This window comes from Lagopus leucura, unplaced genomic scaffold, assembly GCF_019238085.1.
Source record: "Lagopus leucura isolate 7727_CA_CO unplaced genomic scaffold, USGS_WTPT01 Super-Scaffold_100159, whole genome shotgun sequence".
Lineage (NCBI taxonomy): Eukaryota > Metazoa > Chordata > Aves > Galliformes > Phasianidae > Lagopus > Lagopus leucura.
This window is the reverse complement of record NW_024962335.1, coordinates 23459049-23486088: the sequence shown is the minus strand read 5'-3', so window position 1 is coordinate 23486088 and position 27040 is coordinate 23459049. Positions and strand designations below refer to the sequence as shown.

General features: G+C 40.7%; 1 protein-coding gene across 19 annotated transcripts in view; it reads right to left on the bottom strand.

Annotated features, from left to right (window-relative positions):
• CACNA1C (calcium voltage-gated channel subunit alpha1 C) overlaps window positions 1–27040 on the bottom strand; it is a 476152-nt gene that overhangs the window by 88342 nt on the left and 360770 nt on the right. For all 19 annotated transcript variants that reach the window (XM_042889407.1, XM_042889395.1, XM_042889394.1 and 16 more), the window contains 10 exons: window positions 24693–24719; window positions 22446–22606; window positions 20931–21156; window positions 13025–13232; window positions 12116–12236; window positions 10044–10158; window positions 8872–8992; window positions 8691–8760; window positions 2152–2284; window positions 430–559 (listed from right to left, as the gene is read on the bottom strand). In XM_042889407.1, coding sequence (XP_042745341.1) covers window positions 430–559; window positions 2152–2284; window positions 8691–8760; window positions 8872–8992; window positions 10044–10158; window positions 12116–12236; window positions 13025–13232; window positions 20931–21156; window positions 22446–22606; window positions 24693–24719 — 1312 coding nt within the window. The remainder of the gene's footprint in view (window positions 1–429; window positions 560–2151; window positions 2285–8690; window positions 8761–8871; window positions 8993–10043; window positions 10159–12115; window positions 12237–13024; window positions 13233–20930; window positions 21157–22445; window positions 22607–24692; window positions 24720–27040) is intronic.

The following is a 27040-nucleotide window of genomic DNA, read 5'->3' as shown; positions in this document are numbered from 1 at the left end:
CTCAAGAATTGTACTTCTGATTTACACCAGTGTGAGCAAAGGCCCTGCACTTTTTAGTTCAAAAAAATAATGTGTTGGGAGAACAAATATTTCAAAGGGAACTTGCACATCTCCCAACACAGAATTCTCTGGACCTCAATTTTCTCCAGCCCATTTTTAAAGCCTTTAATTCCAGTGAGCAATAATTTTGCTTCAGCTGTCTATCATTTCTTTTCCTACAGACACTTCCAAAATTAACTCGAGGCCAAATTCAGCTCTGATTCATTTTCCCTGTATGTTCACACACAGTGTACTAAAGGCATAAACCAGAGTAGCGAGCCACTACCAACACCTCTGATGCGGTCTTTTCTGTGTTTCTTGACTTCACCTCATGAGCTGCTTGTGCTACACTTTTAATACACAGCAAGGGAAGGAGTGTGATAAGCATACTTGATTCCTAAAGGAGAGGTGTCGGACGGGGTCCTCAGCTGCCAAGGAGATGCTGCTGAGCAAGATGAAAAATAGGATCAGGTTGGTGAAAATGTTATCGTTAACGATTCGATGGCAGTGGACACGAAACCTGAAAGAGAGAGGAGAGGCACAACTTTATCTCTCAGAGAACAGGAAGACCTGGGAAACATTCCCCTCTCCTCTTTAGCTGTCAAGACTGGCCCTGAGGGATTGCTCTGCATAGCAGCTTCACTCTACCCTGGCAGAGAATAGCATCCCAGGCAGTTGTGCTTTGCCCTGCTGAGTGTTCAGCAGCCTCAGCTCTCCATATAATGCAGTGATGCACACAGGGGTAACTGGCTGCCTGCAGGAGTCAGGCTTGGTTCTCCATTTAAATATGGTCTACAGACTGCCAACCCAAAATTAAATCCTTTCCATTCATAGAAATGTCCCCCATTTTTATAGGGGGTAAGCAGTAGAAATGGGTTTGGGGATGAACAATCTCATTCTGAGATGGGGCTAGACAGTCACAGGTATGAGGCATGAGAAATCTACCTGTTAGCAGGGCACAAATCTGGCAAATTGGCTATAGCCCAGGCAGTCATTTGCAAAGGGCTTCTGGGAGGTTATCATGCCATACACAGCATCTACTAAAGCTCAGCCTAATATGAAGTGCTGGTGTTCTTAGTGTGAAAACGGCCTGTAAGCAGTAGCAGTCTCCCATACAGAGTAGAAGGCTTACTTGATGCTAATAGAGCACCTTTCACACAATTATATCAGGATATGAGGAGTTAAACCTCATAACAGTCCTATGCATAATTCTAGAGGCACTTCATTAATCTATTTAGCTCTACTTTTGGCTGTTGAGCTGCCAAGCCCCTATTATAGCAATTTTACAGATGATTGCAGAGGTTAATTTACTTTTTCAACAAGCAACAGTGGGGGTGGGTGGCAAAGCCAATATTAGAGTCCACAAGTCCCAGTCATCATCAGTCTCTCTCTGTTGCTCATACCAAGGAGAAGTGGCATAAGCCCTGCTGTGGGAAGATAAACTCTGAATTCTTTTGGGCCTTCACAGTCCTGCCTTCCTCTAAGACTGTGTTTGGTGGCAAAGTCTCCAAGGGAAATGTTGGGATACATGGCACTGAACAGACCACCTGATCAGTGAGCTCTTTCCTGCACCCTTAGAAAGATATATTCTCATGCCATAGTTCAGCCCTCTACTCATGGTACTGGTTTCATACACTGGCATTGGAAAGAGAACTGGAGTAATGCGAAGCCAGGCTGCCTGAAGGAGACTGGAAGAAGAGGGTGAAGAATAATTCTCCTCAGGCTCCCCTCAGAACAATGGGAATTGTTGTCCTCTTTGTTTCCTTCCTTGCATGCTCATTCTTGGTGAGTGGGAATATGCAGAAATGCAAAAACTCCCTACTGGGAGTGAATTTTGAGCAGCTATTAGGACAAGAAGCTCCTACCTCATGTTTGATTGCATGAGGTTTGCTTACAATCTGCTTAAAACCTGAATTTGTTGGGGAGTTCCAATTACTGGATTCCCTCTGAATCCCTTATTTCCAAAGCTTTTATCATTTGTGTCCTCAATTAGACTTGCAGGTGCTCTGTACTCCCACTGCATATCGTCAGTAGGCTTTCTACATTTGTGCTTACATGGAGATTTTATGCCAGAAATCTCTTCTTGTTACAGCTGAGCAGCATCTTACATACCTGTTGTTAGGACTGAAGATGAAAAATGCGCTGGCATCAGGCATGGGCACAGCCTTTTCCTTGAGGTGCAGCTCAGACATTGGGCGAGGCCGAGGGCCGACAGGCATCTCAGGTTCTTCCTCATCTTCCTCTGCTGCAATAAATATTTTTATTTCACACAAAATGTTTTATTTTATGCAAAATGACCCCTCATGGAGTGGTGGGACATTTGTTTCTATTGAAATAAAAGTTACTAAACTAGAAGCATAAAAATAGGATGATGAAAACCTGTGGATTATTGTCCATTTCCCTCTTCTGAGGCACCAACCTCTGCCTTGGACTTATCCCAGCAGAGATTGATCAAGACTGTCTGTAGAACCATCAGTGCTGGTAAGTCCACAATATCCTCACAACAGTCTCTTCAAATGCTTCACTGTCCTTTCTGCAAAATACTTCCCCCTAGTGACTATCTATAGGCTTCCTTGCTGTGGTCTAAATCCAATGCTTATTTTCTTATTGTCCATGGGTGCAGAAAAGAGAGAATTCCCTTCCTCTTGCAGAAGGATTTAACATACTTGTTTCTGCCAGGCTTTCTTTTTCTTAGATAAAGACAACAATCTTTCCTGAGATGCTGTGTTCTCTAGATCATTCTCACTACTTTCCTTTGGATTTTCAGCAGAACTAACCTGCTGTTGAGGTCCTACCGGTGCAAAGGAGAGTTAATTATTTTTTATATCTTATAATGCCATTTTGCTGTTTAAATACTTTTTGTAGGCACTTATTTTCATCACATTCTTGTGTTAATTTGCCACCAGTTTTTGGTTTCCGTGAACCATTGACTCTTCACAATATAATATTTGTTCTGCCCTTCAGTCCCTTTTGCATTTATGCTGCTGCTGATTCCCATGAGTGGCACTTTGACCTCATCCTTACTGAACTGCACCTTCTTGTCTTCAGACTATTCCTCCAGTTTATCAGCATTTTTTGTAATCCTCTTTGCAAGCTCTCCATGGAGCCATCGCCACACCCAGGCTTGTGTTTGGATGAATGCATGTATGCCATAAAGCAAACATGGAGCACAGGTAATTTAACATATACCTATCAGAAATCCTTAAAACTACCTTCTTTCAATATTCAGTGGTGAGAAGAATAAAAGGGCAGGTGACAAATCTGAGCCTCTTGAACCTGATGCCTATGGAGCAGAACTCCAGGCCCTGTACAGACACTCAAGGAAGAAACTGTAGAGATGGGAACTCAGTAGAATGTGAAAGACAGCCTTCCACCTTTGAGGATTTTTTCTACGTGCTGAAGTCAGAAGCTTTTTTGTAAATGACACAACGGGATTTTGCTATTTTAAAGTTCACAATCCTCTCACCTAATTAGCAAGACAGGAAGAAATATTTCAAGAAGGGATCCTGACAACTGATTTATCTTCCAGTCAATGCAAAAGAGGAAACTGTAGATAAAGGGTTTATCCTAACTCCATAAAGTGAGATAAATTCTAGGAAAAGCCTGTTCCTTCAGGGCCAGGTATGGCACTTCATCTGGTAATGGACATATTAAGAAGAATAGGTGAATCAGTACAGATCCTAATTTAGATGTCAGAGATGGGAGAAAAGTGGCCTTTTCAATGCATGCTTTTATTGCATGCAAATAGGATTCTTTCTTTACATTTCTAGTAGCAAGAGTTTGGCTCAAGTTCACTTGATAGATTTTTGGATATGTTTGATCTGGTACACAGTCTGCACTTTTTAATCTGGTCTATTTTTTAACAGCTCAATTTTATGTCGTAACACACTTAACAATACCCATTCTACAGGTTTTATTCCTTTTGAAGTACTTTTGTGAATAGTACTCGAAAAAAATTGTGCTAATATTCATATTTATATAATATTACAATACTTTACACTTGCACCTTTTATCTACAGATGTCAAAGTGGATTGACAAGGAGTGGGGTAAGCAAATTCTTTCTTCTTTAACAGTCTGGAATACCAATGCCCATAATCATGTAGGATGTTTGAGAGCTCTCGCTTGAAAGACTATTATTCTGAGCCTCAGTTCTGTGCCATCAATATTAGATCTTTTTTTTGTTTTCTTTTTCTTGAAGCAAGATTTACTTAAAGTGTTTAATTTTTTTTTTCCTAATAGGTATAGGAGAATGCCTCTGGAAAATAGACTCTTAGCAGAAGGACCAGCCCCCCTAAATGAAGATTATGAGGAAGACTGTTTCTCTCCTCTTTCTCTTGTGTCTGCCATAAAGCAAGAAATATATTAATGACTTTGGCAACCACATAGCTGCAGACTGAAAAACACATTGAGTTCCTCAGTTATGGAGAAAGAATAATGTTTGAAATGTTTTTCACTTAAAGTAGGGTCTAGGGCACATAAGAAAGGAAAAAACAGGAGTTATATACAAAAAGTATAATATTATTACAGCATCAGCTCAGGTTGCTGTGTAAGCTAATTACCAGTATAAAGAAACCAGTATATTGCACAGGTGTCAGCATTCATACAAGCAAAGGTCAACACGGTATTTACAAGCTGGCTGGGAGACATGGCAGCTGCAATCCCACACTTGTTCTTTGACCATTTTCTATACCTAAGGTATACCACTGTTTAAAAAGTGACTTTTGCATTCAAGCCTGCCATGAAATCATGAAGAAGCAAGACTCAGAGTTACCAAGTTGAGATCTAGTTTAGAACTCTTCTGAAATTCAAGAAAACTCAAAACTTGGACTGTCATCTTGAGTTATACTTCATGAGAACAGTTGCATCCTTTGGTTGTGAAGGACACACACAGGCTACAGTGCAGAATCAGTGACAGATTCAATGGAAAGGCTTTTTTTCTTTACTCTATACAAAGACCAGAGCTGTCGTGTAAGGACACTGCTTTGCTTCAAGCTTCCATAAATCACCTCAAGCCTTCATCTGACCCTCATCTGGTGTTCTGAATTCTTTGTCTGTTTCTGTACCAGACCGCAGGACTTGCTCCCTGTCTTCCTATAATAAACATGTCAGCATAATAATCCCTCTAGTGTACACAAATCTCTGGAAAGAATAGTCTCTCCCTCCAACTAAGTGGCTAGGTGAACTGATGAGTTGCAAATACACAGTGTATTCTGGGGACTAAGAGCAATACTGTGCAGCAAAAACATTCAGAAGAAGTTATTGAGAAAATTTTAGTTGAGGCAACAGAAACTAATAGGAAATGGAGTGGGATAGATTCAAATAATAAAGGAAAAACTGAGTTGGTGAAGGATGTTTTCCCAGGAGGGCTGCATTTAGCTGCACAGTGCCTTCTGTAGCACGGCAATCACCAGAAGGATTTTGGGCTGATCTGATGATCAGAAAGGAACTGATGAAGGGACAGTGGTACACACTTGGGGACTGGGAAATTCTTGCTTGCTAATGCTGTTGAGTTCCTTGGAGTTTTGTTCCCCAGACCTGCTTACATGAGACAGATGTGAAATGCTGCTTCTGCTCCAAGAGGGTACTGGTGCTTCTGAGCTTTGTACTGAAAGACAGAAGACAACCTAGCATACATCTGCATGCCACTCCAAGGATTGGCATCCCGAAGCAGGAGTTTAAAAGTGTTTTTGCTTTATTTCCTGACCTCTAATCCTACAGATAGAAAATCCATAACAAATTGTAGATTTGTTTTTTGTCAAACATTCCATTTGTGAGCCTATTTCTAAATTTTCTATGGAAGGTAATTGAAATATAATTCTATTATTAGTAGGCTTAAATTTCTTATGCAGGTATGTGCATCTTTACTTTAAAAAATATAACAGTCTACAAATTCTGGCTAGTTGAGAAACAGAAACAGAATTGTTTCAGGCTGTTTAAATTTGTTCTTGTAACTGAAGATTCCTTAAAACAGATTAGTAACTGTGAATGGGTGTGCAGTGAATGCCCTGTGTCTACAGAGGTGCTTGGAAGGTTAAATCCAGAGTGATCTGCTCTAAAAAATATCAAAAGTGAACTGCATTTTATGGTGTTGGAAACACCTGATTAACAGGCTACGAATATGGATAAATATGAGTACGGCAAGCTCACAGATTTTTTTTTGTTCTGAAAATCAAATGCAATGAACAGTTTTACTTTCTGATTGTCTGAACCTCTCATTCATCTACTTAAAGTGAACTATTCTGCCTTTTTTTTTACCCTATCACATTAACCTATTAACACACATTTTTTTAGGAATGATAGAATAGAAAAGAATGTAATTTATTACCTATTATAATCTGTTATATAATCAGAAGTGAAGAAGGGAAGAACAAGAAGAGATCACACATGGCCAAATGTCTGCCAAGCTAGAATCAACTAATTATTATATCTAAGTCTTTTCTGGCAGATATTTCTCTAACCTGTTCTTAGCCATATTTGGTGATGCTAGGTTTCCACAACCTTCTTCACAATCGTTTAGAACTTCGCTACTAGAAAATCTTCCCCTTTTGTGAACCTTAATAGGGTTAATTCCCTTAACCATAACAGATTGAGATTATTTACCTTCTACCTGTAACAACCTTTTATGCATTTGAAACCATTTCCTCTGTCTTCCCTAGCTCAAAAAACCACAGCTCTTTCAGTCTCAGTTCAATTTCTCCTTGCATTGCTTTCACTTTGCCCTTCTAGGTTCTTCCCAATTCAGCTCCACTTCTCTTAACTGCACCCAAAATGAGATTGTATCTCAACGGAGACCTCAATTGCTAAAAGACTAAAAGAGTTGTTTTACTTTGGTTAGCTTTCACTGGCCTGTTAGAAGAAACCTGTAAATGGACTAAAGGGTCATGTTTTCACTGTTTGTAACTACTTGTTTGCCTTTTGACAGGTGGCAAAATGTTATGGGCTTCTGCTGGGCTTGTGATTACAAGATTCAAATTCTTTTCTCAAGGACTGTTACCTAACTACTGTCACCTAAGATCCTTTATTTGTGAGTTGTTTATTCCTGCCGATGTAGAGCGTGGCACTTTCAATTTTATTTAGACCATTTATCCAGTTCCTCAAGAGCTCTTTGAATTCTAATGCTGCCCTTCAGTATGCTTACTGTCCCTCCTAGCTTCATGTCATGTGCAAATGTAATAAGCATATTTCCTTTTCCATCACTCAGGTCATTAACATTGAACTGAACTGAACTCAGGACAGGCCTTTGGGTTGTACAACTTCATTTGGGTGATTGCTACTCTCCACGTACAGAGTCCGACCAATTTATCTCCCAATCATCTAGACCATTTTTTTTCTTTCTAGCTGGCTTATGAGAATGTTTAGAGACATTCAGAACATCAGCAAAGTCAAAGCATATATCTACTTCTTCTCCCGTCTTGTCAGCCCCTCTTAGAAGAAAATGAAAGTGGCTTAACATGATTTGTTCTCTGTAAATCCATGTTCCTGTTAGTCTCCTTATCTTGCAGTGCTGTATTTGTTTAGTTATTTGTTTCAAGACTTTTCCATGAATGGAAGTTGAACTGACCTCTGCTCCACCCCTACCCACCATTTTAAAGACCTAGCCTTCAGGAATTCTCAAAGTAAAACTGCTCTGTGTTCCGAGATTGCTTCATCCAATTCTATATAAAGAATTTGAGGATGAAGTTCATCAGGTCCAAATGATCAATTCTAGGTTGAGTTTACACCTTTAGAATCATATTAATAAAGTTGCACTGACTTTTTTGATTAAAAAATATTCTAAAAGGCATTCAGCACTTTTACCTTCATAAGTATCTGTTGTTGATCTTCCCTGACATAGAATACTGAAAAAATGAACTGAAAATATATATCTAATCATGTAATATGTTCTTTACAGAGAATTATATCAAGTACCACTAACCACTACAGGAACTGCAAAGGAAACATGGGCAAATAAAATGTCGCTAGCAAAGTGAGGAACGGGATTCCCTCTGCTTGCGCTCTTCTGAGACCCCATCTGGCATACTGAATCCAAGCCTGGTGCTCCCAGAACAAGAAAGACATAGAGATGTTGATGCAGGTACAGAGGAAGCCAAGGGGCTGCTCGCAGGACTGGTGCACCTCTCTGATGAACAAAGGCTGAGGGAGCTGGGCTTGTTCAGCTGGAGAAAAGAAGGTGCTGGGGAGACCTTGTAAAAAGCCTTCCATTTTTTAAAGGGAGCCTAAATGTAAGGATGAGGAGGATGAGGGGAAAGACAAGAGGCAATGGTTTTAAACTGAAAGGGAGTAGGATTAAATTAGCTTTAACAAATAAATTCTTCACCCTGGAGGTAATGAGGCACTGGGACAGGCTGTCCAGAGAAGTTGTGGAGGTACGATCTCTGGAAGTGTTCAAGGCCAGGTTGGATGTAGCTTTGGGAAACATGATCTAGTGGAACGTGTTCTGCCCTGTGGAAGGGGGTTTAGAACTGGACAGCCTTTAATGTTCCTTTCAACCCAAGCCCTTCTGTGATTCTACAAATCTAATTGCATCACCTTCTCCCACCATGAAGACATTTCAAGACCAGCTTGCTTGCTATCGTAATTTGGCTATATGTGCACTAGCAACTGGAACTTTTTTTTTTTAGATCAGGAACGAGAGAAAACAGAGAGATACCTGGTCCTTCTGTTGTGGGATATGGGCTCTTTTCTTCATTTTCATTCGGCTGATAGTCATCCATGTTTATCTAACAGAAACAGAAGAAAAAAAGACTCAAACAAAGCAGAGGGTTTTCATTCCCCTCAAAACTCAAGCTGTCCACATCATCTCTGCATAGACTGTTGTGCTAGCAGCAGACCTTTGTAGCAGGTGGCGATTCTCCATCAGCAGTGATTGATTTCAGCTCAATTTTCTCCTCCTTTGTCTCCTCCTCCACAGCTGTTTTCTCTATCTCCTGTTTCTTTTCAGGACTAGCAGTCCTAACAATTTGACAAGATAAAAAGAAAACAGTTACAAAGGTGAAAAGCTGTTTCATGTAGTACAGCACACACTAAGAGAATGATCAGCTGACTGTCACCTCCATTCTGAGTCCAGCTTATATTTCAGCGGCTCCACCTCTTCCTCTTCTACTCTAATTCCATATAGAATCCTTTTACTTCATAGCATTCTCAATGGCTTGTGTTTATATATGTGTATGAGAGTGCACATGGAGAAGTAGGTGACTGCGTTTTTGTGCACGTTCTAGGCATGTGACTAGATATCTTCTCTTTGTTCACTCAATAACAATGGCATGAAGTGTTTTCAAACCCTGTCTTGTGGACTTCCACTAAGTTGCCTACAAAGTTTTGCCGCTCACTGCACTTCCAGAGCCCAAGAGATTCTCCTGAATGGTGTGTAGGACACAGGCAAAAAGATCTGCACAAAGGATTCTCTCCAAGTAGCCCAGAAACAAACTGAGGTAACTGGTTAGGAAAGACTTCTCCATGGTTGCCAACAGGGAATGACAGAGAAGCTCTAAGTCCAGCTCAAGTCTCCTGAGAGTCTGCAGATATACTAATAGAACTAGCCAGAATTTTTCTCCAGTGTATGACATATAAAAAGAAGGAAGTCACTGAATCTTGTGTCTTGGGAATCTGAAATTTTCTCTTGCTCTGTGGTCCAGAGCAATCAGGAGGTAATAGGGATATTCAAACGGTACTGTTACACCAATACCATTTTGTACTCATTAACTACTGATGCCCTGAAATCTCACCAGTCACTCAGCCTTTCTTTCTTCTGTTCACATTATTGCAATTGTGAGATTCCTAACTCCCAACACCTTCTTGTCCTTTAGTTTGAATTAAAATACATATATACATAATTATATATACAATATACAATATAAATTAATCATATTTATGTAATCTATATACACACAGATAATTTAAACATATTACATACTTGCACATACAAATAAGCATAATGTGTTAGGTTCTATATATGGATATATATACAAGTGGATGATTTTGAGGTGGATGCATATGGATTTACCTAGCTAGTTTTTTCCTTTCTTTTTCCTCTTCCTCCTCTTTCTGTGCAGATGTTAAACTCTCCGCATCAGCAAGGTTGTCCACAGCAATGGCCAGAAAGACATTCAGGAGGATGTCTGTGTGCTACTTAAAGAAAACGGGCTTTGAAAACTGCAGAACAACATTATACTGAAGGTGTCTTAATTTAAATTTTTAGCAACCTGTCATCAGATCTCTTGGATTTTCCAAAACTTCCAATTCACACAAATGTTCAGGGTGCACATATTGAGCACAACGAATCTACAACTTCCACCTAAATGTCTAACACACTGTGTAGGGTTTCCAAAATTTCACAATGGAATGACTGATAGAAAAGATGGAAGTCTAGACTTTAACACTTAGATTTCAGTTTTTGGTTTCCATATAGAGTCTTGCTCTATGCAACAAATTCCACTAAAGGTTTCTGCTAAAGGATCCAGGAGCCCTGGATGCCTTTGAAGGTTCAGGTCATTTTTGTTAAAGAACTTTCATATTCAAGATCCTCATACCATTAGGCACCTGAGCTTTCCAATTTTGGCCTACATGCTTGAGTTGGACAACCTCATTAGCCTTTTCCATAGACGTATGTAGGTTTTAAGGACCGTAAGGATATCACTATCATTAGCATTTCTGAGGGGAACAAAAGAAACTCATTTAGTCTGAGTGTTAAAGGATTGGGTTGGCAACTCTGCCATCTCCTAGCAGAGAGCCCACACATGGAAGCTGCAATGTAAACCAGTCATGCACATGTTGCTGAAAGGTAAGTAATGACAATTGCTTTCTTGTCTTGCCAGTCAGTGTTAAGACCTTGTGTTATAAATCTGAACACCAGATTCTTACTGAGATTTCTTTACAGTAGGTCTCATGCCATCAGTTCTCAGTAAACTCCAGTTTAAGGCTTAGTCTGGAAATACAGCCACTCCTCTCCCAAAGCTCCAAGGTCTAACAACACAAAGTCAGCCAGCACATGCAGTTGGCTCACATTTTCCTCTGCAGTTCACAAGGAGATCCAAATTGTAGCTTTTTAAAGCCGTCAGGAAGACAGCATCCCTCGACCTTGAGATAAGTGTAATGGCACTATCTCACTTTGAAGAAAGGGCATGCAGGTCAACAGAAATGTCACATAACAGGGTTTGAGAGACCTGAATTATGAGGAAAGGTTGAAATAGCTGGGCTGAAACTACAAGGTAGCTCCATAGAAGAACTAGTATAAAAAGAAATGTCACCTCTGACACATGAGGGCTATTTATTAAGGAAACAGAAATTAAACATGAACAAATTTGGAGCAAACAGACATGGTACTGAACCATGGCTCTGTGTCCAATGCAAATTCCTATGAAAGGACACTCACAGCCTAATCCTGCAGTGTGCTTTGTGCTGCTGGGTTATGTACTTTGCCCTCACTTCACCTTGAAGCCAGAGAGAACTCAAGTTAATGCCATCTCAGGATAGTAGATAACAGACTACGTGATTTTCTGTTTGAAGATCAAACACATTGCAGTAAGTGAAATGGAACAGGGTTCCTGTTCATTTATATGCGAGTTAATATATGATCTCACATAAATCAATTGTGTCAAACATATGGTACTCCTATTACAAAGTTTGCATCTAGCATATTGTATATTACATATATTTTTATTCCACATAAAGTTTGGATGAAATCAAATGGAACATGTTAATGAAATGGCAATTAAAGTAAAAACACACAGCAGGTAGACAAAGAGATTTGTTTATAAGGAAGGCGGGAAAGAAAGACCTATGAGAAAATTAGGGGGAATAAAAAATAAAAAACCTAAACATGTAAAGGTACTAAATAAAAGTTGGCATGCAGAACCAGTACCTAGTTGGCTCTTACAAATGTTTATATGCCTGAAGGCTTAGCACTAGCTAAGATTAAACAAACTTGTTTAACTTTTGACAGTGCAAAGCCAAAATCTTGAGCTAGGGAAAAGGTGAAGATACAAGGTACAAAATTACTTTTTGACACAGCAAAAGTAATAAGGGGTGACTTTAAATTCAACCCCGTTTGGAGAAAAGAGTAGCATCAAAGGATACAGTTCCCACAGATGAAGAGGATGATGAAGTAAATACAGACCAACATTCCTGGAAAAGAGGGGCCGCCATAAGCCATGATCCCATCATACATCACCGAATTCCAGTCCTCCCCAGTCAGGATCTAAATGACACATTCCCACCAATAAGGGATACAGTGTTAGACCACACAGAGAATTTGAAAACCCCATTAACAGAAAGATATTCACTATCCTAGAGATCATCCCTTCCCCCAAGATGGCTGGAAACTCTGGCTGTATCCATTTAGCAAATTAAAAACAAAATGAGATTATGCAAAAAGGGCACTAGAACTGTTAAAAAAACTGGAGATGTCCCCTTGAAGACTTACTGCTGAACCCGAATGGCTCCACAAGACATCTTTGTTTAAGTCTCCCCACCTCACTTGGCACTTCCCTCCACATCTGTTGTTTCAGACAAGCTGCACAAGTAAAGCACTGAGGACAGCACTCAGCACAGCCCTCCCAGATACATCCCTTCACCTTGTGTGTGAAATCACAATCCCGATGCTCTTGGCTGATTAGTCTCAAAATTGCAGTCAGTTTGAAAGCTATTTAATTTCTCCACTGGTGCAGTGAGCACATACTTGTTCCCTAGTACTGTGGAAGGGGAGAGGACAGCCACAGGGACAGGCTCTGGCTTCCAGGCAAGGCCATGCAACATGGTAATGGCCATTCTCATGTACTACTCTGATAAGCCCTGATGGCTTTGTGATATTTCCCCACTTTGGAAGGGAATACCCCTGTGCTGGCAGCATGGTGCCTTGCTCCTGGAGCTATTAGAATAGCCTCAGAGACTACTAGGCTGTAGAAGAAGGGTGCAGGACCTACTGTCTCTCTCTCCCCATTTAAAGCACAATATCTAGGTCCCATCTGTACCTACTCATGCTCTTACCTGAAACACAGTGAGGAGAGACTGGGGGAAGTTGTCAAATGTACTCCTCCTGGTCTGCATTTCATCAAAGTTAAACTTGCCCCCAAAAAGCTGCATCCCCAGCAGGGAGAAGATGATGATAAAGAGGAAGAGGAGCAGCAGGAGGGAGGCAATGGAACGGACTGAATTCAGGAGTGAAGCCACTAGGTTGCTCAGGGAGTTCCAATATCTGGGAGAGAAAACAAAAGTAGTTAAAATTTCTTCACTTCGAGACAGGTGCTCCTGGCCTGCACAGGATATTGGTTCTGGCTGACTCCTGTGTATAAGCAGGCATTTCTAAATACCCTGTTAAGCAGTGAATCATTTATGTACTTCCCTAAGATAATGAGACCTACTGCAGCTAATGAGTAATTTTACTACCACACGTGTACATTCCCTCCACCCCCACTTGATGCTCACACCCAGAAGATTATTGCAGCACTCTCCATCTAAGTCTCTGAAAATCTTGTATCAATATACAGTGATTAGTTCTTGCCGCTTCAGTGAGTTACATTCTAACCAACCTCATTACAACACTCACAGATGTTATGGCATGCCAGAATACCTCACTCCAGAGAATGGCCTGCAATAAGTGGCAGGAGCAGATGGGGAAACAGTTTGGATACAAATAGAAACTTGTCCAAAATATGGTGTGATTGTGCACTTGGGCTCACAGACAGACAGAGGTTGCATAGCCTTCTGGAGCTGAGAATGAGGAAGATACTCCAGGTCCTTCGCTTCTTTCATATGGACCCTTAAAGGGAGACTCCAGATCTACACCCCTAACGGCCTCAGTTTTCTTTGCTCACTATCACTGCTTTTTAGGGGTACTAAACCCTTTATATTTGCTCAGGTAGGCTGCAGAACACTTTGGAAGGGCTTAGAGCTGGGTTCAAAAGCAGCTGGCCAAGACATTTCCAGGATCCCTAAGACAACAAAGCACCAGCTGATCACAGTAACCAAAATCAACAGATTTTTCTTTTGTTCTCTTGCACTGATGGAAATTTATTGGATACGATTGTGGCGAAGTCCACTTAGATCAGCTACTGAGAAAAGGACAAATGACCTATGACCAGGCAATTGAGACTCCTGCTTTTTGAGCAGCTACCATTGGATAGGGAGGATGGCTAAGATCTTCTCTCAGTGTATTCAGGTTTATGCCCAGATCTGACTGATGTACGATGCAGAAGACAATCTTCTAGCCCCTTTGGTCCCATTTAAGGATTCAAAGTAATGCAAGTAGCATGCTCTACTCTAACATATCAGCTTGCTTGCTTACCTTTGCCAACCAGCAGTGTAGCCATGTGTTGGAAAAATGCTACATTTTTGTGAAGAATTGACCACATTGCCAATGAAACAACTTTCACTTCAGCCTGGTATGTGCTCAAACATTTTTATCCTACTGCTTAGAATGTCATGAACATTTTTACTGTATGTACTTTTGAGTTTGACAAATATTTCAGACTAGATTTAAGATTAGCTGACATCTTCCAGTCACCTCATTTTGAATACAACCTTGGGTGGCTTGCACAGGCCAGCAAGCCAGTAATGTTTATGATCTGTAAGTTGCTAAGTCTTTCTTCTAGCATCATCTCCTGTGGCCTTCTACCATGATCTGAGATCACAACATGATTGGCATCCTCCACTCCCTTCTCCCAAAGCTTTTAACCGTGAACCCTTTTCTCCTTAGAAGACCCTGAAGTTCTAGGTGTATTTTCCTTGGAGAAGGAAGCTCTATTATAGAAGGATGTCAGACATGTCAAGCATTCTCACTTGTTGGAGGAGGTCGGATAATTCTACATACAAATCCATCTTTTCTTAAGTCAATGTAATCATTAGAGACAGGGATTCTTAAAATCGTACTGAAATGAATATTTTCAAATGCCAGGGTAAAAAGAAGGCTTTTGTTGTCCCATGGCAGACAAATATTCAGGTGGCCCAATTACTTTGCAAGGGTTAGCAATCTGACCTGCAGAGGGACTGCCAAGTCCTCTGAAGTTCAGCAATTAGTTCATCTCCAAGCACTGAGCTTCAAAGAGAACTGTGATGTTTTCCCTCCATCCCAGCTTCAGCACTTCAGAGAAAACCATAGTGATTTAGAAGTTTAACTGCAATTAAAGACACGAGCATTGTAAAACTATAGAGCAGAGGTAAGGGCATGGAATTTGTGAGCTTGGTGCCACCAAATGTCTAGATTGAATGTGCTATGTAACAGCTCTCTATGTTTGTGTTTATGCTTACAGTTCACAACATTCATACTGTGGGAGGAAGAGAAAGTGACACAGGAAAAGGGGAAAATAATTTCTGATGAAATTGGACTGAATTTAGCATGCTCAAAACAGAAACTGGTGGGGTCTAGAATATCACCAAGCCCTCCAACATCAGTCAGGACACACATGCCCTTAACAGACATGCAGTAAAGCTGTTACCCATCTGAACAGTCTCAATGACTTGCTTTAAGCTTAAGTGTCTTGCTATCTTATAGCACAGCTGCACAGACTTTTATCAGCTCTGCAATTCTTGCAAATGACTCCATATCTGAGATTCAGTTTCCTATGCAACTAATCAACTTTAGAGCAATTAATGGAGATAAGCTTAGTGCTGTTTTTTTCTGTGCTCTGAGTGCTAGCTAGAAATACAGCACCTTTAGAAAAGTAAACAAACCAATAGGGAAGTAGAGGGAAAAGAGAAAAAGGAAAGGATAAGGACTGACTGACCCAACTAGGATATGGAAGTAACAATGGTCTTATCTCAGATTCCCAGAAGCCTGAACTGAGGTTACCAGCTGCCACATTAGGCAATTGGAGAGCTAACTCAAACACTCTGCCAAAACCTCTCGGGTTATTCATTAAAACAAAGAGCCTTGTGTTGGCCATAGAAGAAGAAGCCCAAACAAAGACTCTCTGACCACTCTGTCCTCTTTGGTTAATGTGCTACAAAGAGAAAAACACACCAGTTGCAACAAATGTCAAGGCGCTGCTGGAAGAAATCAGAGAATTTGGACTAGTCATCATATAATGGCAGGTAAAAAAGAAAGCACTGCTGCTTTCTTTGACCAATACGGAAATTAATGTGCTTCCTAATATCTCCCAAAACCAGTGAAAGAGATTCTGCAAAACTCCAGTGAGAAGGACATGATTATGATCCTTGTTTCAATAGGGAGAAATAAGATGCAGAGATGTTAAATGGTTTGTTCAATACCTCACATAGAAATTAAATGCAGAACTGGATTAGAGCTTAATATCTTCTTTTATTCTCTTCTCTCTCCTCTTCATTGCTTTTCACTATGGCTTTATGATACTTGCAATCACAAATGCAGAGCTTAAAACAGTAGTGACAGCTGGAAGCCTCTTTGTGGGAAAGCTTCCCACACTGATCATCCAATATAAAACCATTTTGAAAGCAGGTACAAAAAAAGGTGCCATGCCTCTCCTCCCTACAGTTAACAGTGACATATACAGTGATAGAATTTAGGTTTGAAATATCAAATTTCAGTAAACTGTTGTAAGCAAATTGATTTATCTTCAAAACAAATAGGAATAAATATACGGATTTATAAAGCAATAAAATATTATGCCTTAAGAGACAATCATTTGTGTTCTCTCAGCAAAGAAAAAAAATCTGTATAGCGCTGTAAAAATTAGGGAGAATAAAAGAGATCATGCTGGCTGCCTGTCTAATCATAGAATCACAGAATGTTTTGTGTTGGAATGGACCTTAAAGATAACCCAGTTCCAATCCCAGTTCTGTGGCAGGGCTGCCACCCAGCAGCTCAGGGTGCCTAGGGCCCCATTCAACCTGGCCTTGAATGCCTCCAGAGATGGGGCACCCACAGCTTATCTGGGCAGCTGTGCCAGGGCCTCACCACCTTCTGAGTAAAACATTTTCTCCTAATATCTAATCAAAATCTTCCCTCTTTTTGTTTGAAACCCATTCTCCCTTGTCCTATTACTATCAGACCATATATAATGTCAGTCTCCCTTGCGTTTATAAATTACTCCCAAGTACTGGAAGGCCACAATGAGGTCTCCCTGGAGCCTTCTCTTCTGTAAACTAAACAAGCCCAATTTCCTCAGTCTTTTTTCTAAGAGAGATGCTCCAGCTATCTGATCATCTTTGTGGTCCTTCCCTGGACCCACTTTAACAGCTCTGCATCTTTCCTGTGCTTGGGACCCTAGGCCTGGAAGCCATACTCCGGATGGGGCCTCACAAGGGTAGAGTACAGTGGGGCAATCACCTCCCTCCTGGCCACCCTTCTGATGCAGCCTTCCGGGATACAAGCACAAGCTGCTGGCTTGTGTCCAGTTTTTTGTCCATCAAGACCCCCAAGATCTTCTCTGCAGGGCTGATCTCAACGAGTTCTTCTCCCGGTTTGTATATATGTATGGGATTGTCCTGACCCAAGTGGAACAACTTGCAATTGGCCTTGCTGAATCTCATCAGGTTCTTGTGGGACCATTTTTCAAGCCTGTCCTGGTCCCTTTTGGCATCCCTTCAATTTGCAGTATCAACTGCACCACTCATCTTGGTGTCATCAGCAAACTTGTTGAGGGTGCACTCAATCACATTGTCTAGGTCACTGACACAGATGTCGAAGAGCATGGCTCCCAAGGCTTACCCCTGGGGGACAACACTCTGACCAGCCTCCACCTGGGCATAGAGCCATTGACCATAACTTTCTGGCTCTGAGCATCCAATCAATTCTTTGTTGGGCTATTGGATGCATTGCCTTCTTGGAGGAGCCCTCCCTAATTCCTGTGGGACAAATATAAGGTTTTCTCTTGCTGCTTCCTGAAGTGACAGTGTTCCCTGGCTCTTCTCTGTCACTCAAAAGTACATCCTATTTCTCCATCAAATCTAGTTTAAAGCCCTGGTGATCACTAAGCCAGCTTTCTGCCCAGTATATTCTTGCCTCTCATGGTCAGTTGCATCCTGTCTGATGTCCACATGTCCAGTCTCTTGTAGCTGTATCCAAGATCACAGTACTTGAAACCCTTAGTGTGACACTATCCATACAGACATTCATCCAATTCGTCTGCTTTACTCCTCCTGCCCAGTTCTCAAAACTCCAACTGGGAGGACAGAGAAGAATACTACCTGTGCTCCTGATCCCTTCAACATCTTCCCAGGGAATACAAAGTCATTTTTAATATTTTGTAATTTCCTAGTTGCCTCCTGTGACCCAGCCTTAAAGAGCAGGAGTGAATAGTAGTCCTCCAGCTTATCATACCTGGTAGTCTCTTCCTGATACCCAAATGTGGGCACCCAGCAGGCAGCAAACCTCTAGATAGATTATCTGGGCAGCAAAGGGGTGCCTCAGTGCCTCTCAGCATGGAGTCCCAAATTACTAAGACTAATGTACAAGACAAAATGATTCTGAAGAGTATTTATAGTCTTAGAAGAAATGTTTGCTCTTGAAATTCTAAATGCGATTTCTAAATGATTTCTGCTAGTGTCTTTACTTGTTTCTTCTATACTGGGGAGCTGTATTTGTGCTTTTCCTAGAAGTGCATTATCTTAAAGCATCCAGAATTTGTGCACGGTGTTCTTCACAGAAAACCCACAGATATATAATGGTTAGGCTAACTACTGACATATTTTCATCAGAGAATCTTCCCTGCTTTGTGCCTTTTTAATTATTCTGATTATCACTATTTCCATCGCCACTATATGTCCATATCACTGCTCATGAATACACACTTGACATAAAACATTACACTATCATCATTACTATTCTTCCCACCTTTAAAAGATTGTATCTTTCCATATTATCATCTACACAGATGGTGTTTTCCAGCAGTACTGATAATGTAAATATCACTAAACTATCACTGTGTGTAGAGCGGAGTGAATAAAGTAAAAGATTATATTTTACTGGAGAACATATGAAGTAAAAGTTTTGCTTTAATGCCAGAAAATTCTCTCCTGCAGTCTGACATGACTGGGTCTGAAGTGCAGCTTTGGAGGCTTGTGCTAAGGCCTTCCACATGAGGGTGAACTTCACCCACAGAGGGAAAAACCATGGAGAAAATTACAAATAATTAAAAAATGTACAAATCTGAAACTAATGCAACCTACTTGCCAATATTTTAGGACAAGGAAAGAAGGGAAAACCCGATTAGTACATTGCTCACTTTGAGTTACTCCTCAGCTCTGATTATACATAGACACCTGTACAAATCACAAGGTATTTTACAGGTAATACCTTTTCTGTGAAAAACTGGATTTCAGATATGATGCAGAAGGGAGGTAAGTATAACTAGACCTGTTGCTGGCTGGTTCATACTTTACATCTTTGCCAGAATCTTTAGGAATATCTGAGTATTCCAATAGATGAAGCCTCCTAAAGTATTAATAATATTCTCTCAATATTTTCCTTTCTACTAGAGAATTCTGCTAGCTAGATATATTTTGTGTAGGAGTGGAGAAATGCCTAGAAAAAACAATGACCTCTCCAGCATGCTATGTAGAAGCTTATGCTTTTATAGCTGTTGGTATGTTGCCCTGGGTATATCTGATTACCCAATGCCTGAAACAGCTACTGGTTTCCTCAGAAACCAGGCCTGGGATTCAATGATGATAGCTTTCAGACCCAAAGATCCAGGAAAAACAGTCGCTGGACCAGAGATCTTCACTATTTCTGAAAGGGCAAAGATATTGCTCCTGCTGGAAATTCTTGTCAATTGGAACGTTTTTCTCTCTCCTGTGATCATATCTAAAAAAAGACTACCTTTTCTCTGTTTTAGTAGGTGCAAGCTTGATTTGGCCACTTTCTCCAAGATTGTAAACTGATTTTCTGTCTCTGCCATTTGACTCTGAAAACAGTCAACACTGCCAGAGCCTTGAGGCTCAGAAGTTTTAAGGGTAAATTTTGTACAATATGAGAGTCCAAGTCTGTTTTTTTTTTCTACCTCACAGCTCTGCCACCTTGACTGCCTTCCAGTTCTGGTCATGTTTTTCTAATGCCCTGCGTTTTTTATCTCAAATTTGTCAGAAATTTCCTTCGGGGGAATTTACAGTAATTCTAGGGACATTTTTGTAGCTGAGCCTGCATAAAATTCATTCTTTAATCACCTCAGACAAGCTTTATATAAGATGCTGACCAGTGCTCAAACGGGAAAAGTCAGGCCCTATGCTGCTACAAGAGCAGATTTGTTCCAAGATCTGCAATATGGGTAAGAAAGGAGATGACGTCTCCTACACCTCCCTCAAGCTGAAAAACTCCTTCCAAATCAAGCTGATGCTTTGGAAGTGCATTTCTGCAAGAAGAAGTAACTGTTTAATGGACACCACTGTGGAGAGAAGACAGAAAGAAAAGTAAAAATAGGAGAGATTAAAGTCTGGAAAAGTCTGGCTTCTTTGTAGAGCTGCTGCTTCATGCCAAACTTCTCTGAAGGAAAAAGGCTGGCAACATCTTTTGCCTATAGGTGCTTGTGTTGACACTTAGACCATGGTTGAGTCTCCTGGAGCTGGTATGGACTCCTCATTCAAATACTGTTTTGACTTACAGTAGTATTTCAGGCTCTGCCACCCACAAAACACCAGAAAACATCACAAGGCTACCTGCTCTTTTGTTTTCACTTGGTCTTTTGCATGGGAATTCAGAGCACAAACTCAACGTTATCCTCCCAGATTTTGGTTAATCAGCATGGTATCAAGTGTCTTCAGTCCCCTATAACCGACTTTTGACCAATCCAACTCAAATCAGGAACATCTAATCTGTTCACTCCTCCCCATCCTGCCTTGGTTGACGGAAGATGAGGACCATTTGCCTAGCACTCCCACTACCCAATTAATGGTAGAAAAAGTGAAAAAAGCACCATGTTAGTGACTTGAAATTACACACGTTCTGTAGCCCTCATACATTCTGAAAGAATCACAAAAGTACCTTGTGATTTTAAATATTCTTAATAGCCGAACACATCTCAACACAGAAATGCCCAGTGGTGACATGATCTTCGTCTCAACCAGAATGGTTTCCAGGATTCCTCCACACACAATGAAACAGTCAAAGCGGTTGAAGAGGGACACAAAATAGGCCTGGAGACCAAGGCTGTACATCTTCAGCAGCATCTCTGCCGTGAAAAGAGCTAGCAGCACCTTATTGGCAGTGTCTCATGAAAAACAAACAGAAACAGATTAAAGAAACTTAATCAAAAGATCATAACAGATTAATTATTGACCCTCGCTTGTAAGAACCCCCTTCCGGGATCAGTCTGAAAGAGTAACGTTATCCAAGCTTGTTTGAAAGAGTAGACTTAAAAGGTGTGGGCATGTCATCCGCAGAAATGTTTTACAAGGATGCTTACAGCAATTCTTATGCATTGCAGATACAGCTGTGATGTATTATACAACCACACAACCTCCGCGGCAGGGATATGCCTTCCTGTGCTCAATCTCCCATCACACTTGTCATCTGCAGATGGGAGCAGGAATAGAAGAGCTGCTGTGCTACCTGCTGTTGCTTAATTAAGCCTTTCAGCTGCTCTCACGTCCAGTGAAGATTCAACTGTTCTGAAGAACGAAGAATTTAAAAACTCATTCTTTGCCACTTTGCTGGTAGTTAGAATTTATCATAAATGCAGTTTCACAGAATCACAGAATCACAGAATGGCCAGGGTTGGAAGGGACCTCAAGGATCATGAATCTCCAACCCCCCTGCCACAGGCAGGCATCAACCTCCCCATTTAATGCTAGGCCAGGCTGCCCAGGGCCCCATCCAACCTGGCCTTGAACACCTCCAGGGACGGGGCATCCACAGCCTCTCTGGGCAGCCTGTTCCAGCACCTCACCTTTCCCTCTGTAAAGAACTTCCCCCTGACGTCCAATCTAAATCTCCCCTCCCTCAACTTAAACAATTTCCCCTTATCCTGCAGTTATCAACCCTTTCAAAGAGTTGATTCCCCTCCTTTTTGTAGGCTTCCTTTAGGTACTGAAAGGCTGCAATGAGGTCACCCTGCAGCCTTCTTTTCTCCAGGCTGAACAAGCCCAGCTCCGTCAGCCTGTCTTCATAGGGCAGGTGTTCCAGTCCCCTGATGATCTTTGTGGCCCTCCTACTTTTCCAGGGGAAGACCCTGGAAAACTTATAGATTCCAGAAGCCATCCATAAATCAGAAATCCGATGGCTGCAGATATTCAATTAGCATAAGCTCCTGATTTCACTTACACCCAGTGGAACATCACTTTGGCTAAAAATGAGGGATTCATATCTTCCCCGAAACCTCTCCTTATGTGGGTTGATGTTTTGTTGTGTTGTTTAAGATCCTCCTCAAAAAGGGGACTACTTGCAGCTGCACATGTTCCTTTTACACTCTGTAGCCTAATAGCCTAACACACCAGCTTCTCCCACAGCCCTCTTTCTTAACACTGAACAAAACAAACAGAACCATCACTCTCTCCTCACCTTGAACCTCAGTGAGCCAGTCTGGCTGGTTGTAGTGTTCAGAAGCAATGGTAAGGGTGTTGAGAAACACAAGGAAGATCACCAACCAGTAGAAAACATTGGACTTGACAGCAGCACGGCACTTTCGTCTGCAGAATCGATTCCATCGGCGCCAATAGCGACTTGAAAAATTAGAAAAGGAAAAGTGCTTTTTAGACAGAGATCTTTAGGCTACTGCAAATCTCTGTGAGAGTGACTCTGGTGTTGATTCATTGCTTGAAAATGGTAGGGAATAACTTTAAAGTTCACCCTGAGAAACATGCTCTTACTCTCATCTGAGTCGACAGCTGTGATCATCGTTTCTTTAGCTCTAGGAATAAAGTTAGTCCTAAACCAATTTGCAACATTTAAGGGTGAATAAACCTCTTCAAGCAATATCTTAATCTGATTAAGACATCTATCACAGCTACCCTAAGATGTCTTTCAGTCCAATTCCCACAAAAATCATTATTCTTCCTCTATATAATGCCTGTGGCCTGAAATGGAACTTGGCCCAGCCTTGGGATAGTCAACGAAAAGATTCCCACTGTGTACAATGGGAGGTGTACAATTGGAGAGTGAGATAAAATAGAATACCCATAGAAGGTATCCAGCAGTTGGCAATGATCAGAAACTAGCGTAATCCCAGAGCTAACTCTGAACAGAAAGATTTAGGGGACCTCAGTACCTTACCTTTTTGCCTGGAGCTAAGGATACCATTTGTTAATCAACAGATCTTTTAAAGTTTGCCTTCCAAGAAGACGTTCTCTTGTGTCACTGATTTCTGAGGGTAATTACTAACCACAGAAGATATTTAAAGCTAATTACACACCTCCTACTCGTCAGAATTTAACTTGCATAGCAACCAGTCTCCAGGCAACACTTGCCACTGTATAATAAAACTAATAGTTTTATATAGATATTATATACATTATACACACAGGTGTCCGTTGTGCTCTTCAGATGCACACATAAACATTGCAGGACAGAGGGGGAGAGAAAATCTCTTGGTTAGTTTTTTCTTACATATAATTTCCAGTGATAAACTGTGGCCATGCTTGAGGTCAGGGCTCAGTATATAGATAAAATAAAGCCAGGCAATGTGCACACTGCACACCGGCTGAGAATTTTGCAACAGCATTTTAACAGGCAATAAAATCCAGGCTGTTTTAGCTTTGTAATTAGCTTTGCATCTAGTCTTGGTAGCTCAAGCATTTAATCAGGGCTGCATGTTTAGCAAGTGGACTGTGGACAGGAAATGATCTTTCAATTTTCAAAATGGTCACAACACTGATGTGTTTACATTCTCCTTAAACCATCAGCAATCTTACAGTTTTCTGTGTATTTTGCACTAATGGAGAAGGAACATCACCATGTGGTGATACAAATGTTTTCTTGTGCTTACACTTGACATAATTAAATCCATGGACTGTATGAATGTGATCAAGTATGCAACACTCTGCAGAGGGATGCATATTGGCAATACATACACATGCAGATTCCTGAATTTACATTACTGTCCCTTATTTAAGTAACATTTTAATCCTTGTCTCAGTTCCTGTGAAAGCTAATTTACTTTTCTATAAAATTGACATTGAATTCAGAGTTCAGTGGAGGCTGCTGGACTCCTGCAGAAGAGGCAGAAATGGAATGGGATGTCAACAGTGAAGTTACATGGATTTGGTCAGCTTTTACAAAGAAAACCCACAGATGATCACCAGCAGATTGATGTACATTGTTAAGAGTTTAAGTCAACAGAAAGGGAAGTATCACCAGAAAAGCTTCACATGTCTCACAGTAAAAGAGAGCAATTCACAAATAATCTCAATATCAAACTTTGTCAGTTGAAAGACTTACAGTCAAGCAGCACAGAGTAATGGAACCCAGTGTAGGAAACAGAACCTTGAGCTGACAGGGTTGATGTTATGGGCACAATGTAATTATGTGGTAGAACTTTTTTTCCTTCTGCTTTAATTTTTTATGGTTCAAGATGCAGAGGTAGCAATCAGATACGTACTTTTCAGTGAAATATTCTCAGTAGTCCCTGTGCCTTATATCAGTATGAAATTTAGAAAAAGTATATTATTATTTAGTAGATGATTGACTAAAATCTACCAAATATGGCAGCATGCCCTAGAATCAAGACTGTACCCCACAGATGCAGGAATAAGCCATTCCACAAGGTAAGGAACAAAATCAGTGCAAAGGAGGAAAACAAAAGTTACTTACCTAAATTTAGATTTGGAGATCCGATGCCTGAAAGATAAGAATTGCCATTAAAGTCTCTGAAGTTTTTCCATACCTCCTAAGGCTTTTATGAGAACAGCAACAGAAAGAAACAAGCTCAATTAATTTTTTGCATGTATACTCTTTTCCTTTGGAATCCCCCGTAGGCTCTGGACAGGATTAGGATTCCCCGATATCCAAACCTGTTTTTTGGTGGGAGTTATGAAGCAGAAATCATGCTGTGATAGGAGTCTACCACCTACTAAGATCAGCAAATAGCCTTTTTCTTGGGTAAAAGTATGGCCTAAAGCTAGGGTTACTATACATCTGCTACTAAGTTTATTTTTTGAGTATGACTCTTTTTCTTTTAGTCACTAGTTGTTTATATACCTGTATTAAAATATACATGACATATACACACAGACATATTGCATTCACATATCACCTGTCACTTCAAGATGTATAAGCACATTATGAAATCATGGGGAAAATAATGTTTTCTTTTTCTCCTAGCAATTGAGGGAAAAGCAGTATACAGTGATTGTTTTCATACTTAGATAATAACACTCATATTTATTTGTCTTTGTTATCTGTGTAAAGCAATCTGAATTTAAATGGGCTGAACAATCAGAAATTCTGTCACTGTCAATGAAATTCTGGTTATTAAGCTCTCCTGAAAGTTGAGCCATGCTCAAACTATATACATGTCTGACTATCTAAATCCATGCACTCAGGATCATTCTCTTCAATAATGCCATTAGCTTTATACAAGAAGTCACAGGCAAAGCTAGAGACAAACCCTAGTTATATAGCTGCTATCTTGCCCTGCTTGCCCCTTGTACTGTAAGTCCCAGAAACTCTTAGACTGTCTTGTGGTATGTACAACACTAGTACAGGCAGAGAGAGAACAAAGGTATGTGGATACAATGACATTCACCAGAGATGACTTAGGGAGCTTCAAAATCCACTACCAACAACAAAAGAAATGAAGATTTGGAGAGTGACTGTGAATGAGACTTTCCTGCTGAATGGAAGTATTTCTTAAGGTTCCCGCTATGATAGGAAAGTGATTCATTGTTGACAACAGTCAGAAATGGTCTCCCTGCACTGGCTTAAAAATGGAGCTGTGTTAGCAGACACAGGGGAAAGCAATTCTTAAAGCATCCAACGCTACCTCCCGTAGTAATCTTGAACCTGTTTGAGGACATTGGTCACTGACAAAAAATGATGGGTCAGTTTCCTTATGTGGAAGAGATTTTAGTGATAGAAGCATTTCACCAGCAGATGGTCCAAGTCAAAATAAATAAAAATAAAAGCTTTTGCACTGAATACATCCTTCTTGCTATGTCACAGGCAGCTTGTCTAGGCCACATACTAGGCAGCAGCGTGGTTTCAGACACATGCAAGAATTATTTTGATAAAGAAGAAATAACACACTGGCTGAACAGAATGCTAAACTATGCTGAGGAGACAATGGAACTGTAATAAGAATGGCTGGTGAAGCACCTACACAGCATATCCTTAATGTTAATGCTATCCCAACATCTTACTGAGAAGTCCTGCTTAAAGTGGCCTGCCTACTGTAATGGATCAGATTTAAAGGCAACAGGAAGGATCAGACAAGGCCAGGAGAAAGAAAGAGAATAAAAATAGTGCAGTGTGAGACAAGGCTTGGTGCTGAAAAAAGAGAGGGAAGACTTTCACAGGAGAAAGCTTCAGGTGGGGTGGAAAGAGAGCAAGAAAGATATAATGGGGTACTTGACCAGTGGAAAGTAAAAGACAGGGAGTATGAAGTCCTCTGATGACCTCTCAAATGATGGCTTTCCAGTGAGGGAGCTCTGCTGCATTTAAGGGTTCTTTTATTTATTTAAGCAGAAGAGATGTGGCAGGTGTAGTGTTCATCACACATGTGATAATTACATCTTTGGAGCATTATGAGCAACAGCCAAGTGCATTCAGTGCTCCGACAGGTTAGCTGTTCCCCCCGCCCCACTGCCTTACTGTTATGGCAGAAGGCTTTATCACAAGTGGGTGTGATATATATATAGAACAGGACAAGGGAGGAGGAAGAGATTTATATTTAGAGGCAGAATCCGAGAATGAAGTTGAGTTTTGGAAACACAAATTGTGCAATAACTGTTTTTTAAAATATTATGCCCTAATCTGAAACATATTTTTTACAATGACACCTTCGCCTTTCAGAATGAGGGTTAACACCATACACAGAATGCACATATGGCATTTTTCAAGTCATCAAATGGCCTCTTTGTGACATTCCAAACTGGCACTTGCCAGGGGTTCAGAATGAATCAGATCCTCTGGTATAGTTTTAAAAACAGATCTCTTGTGCT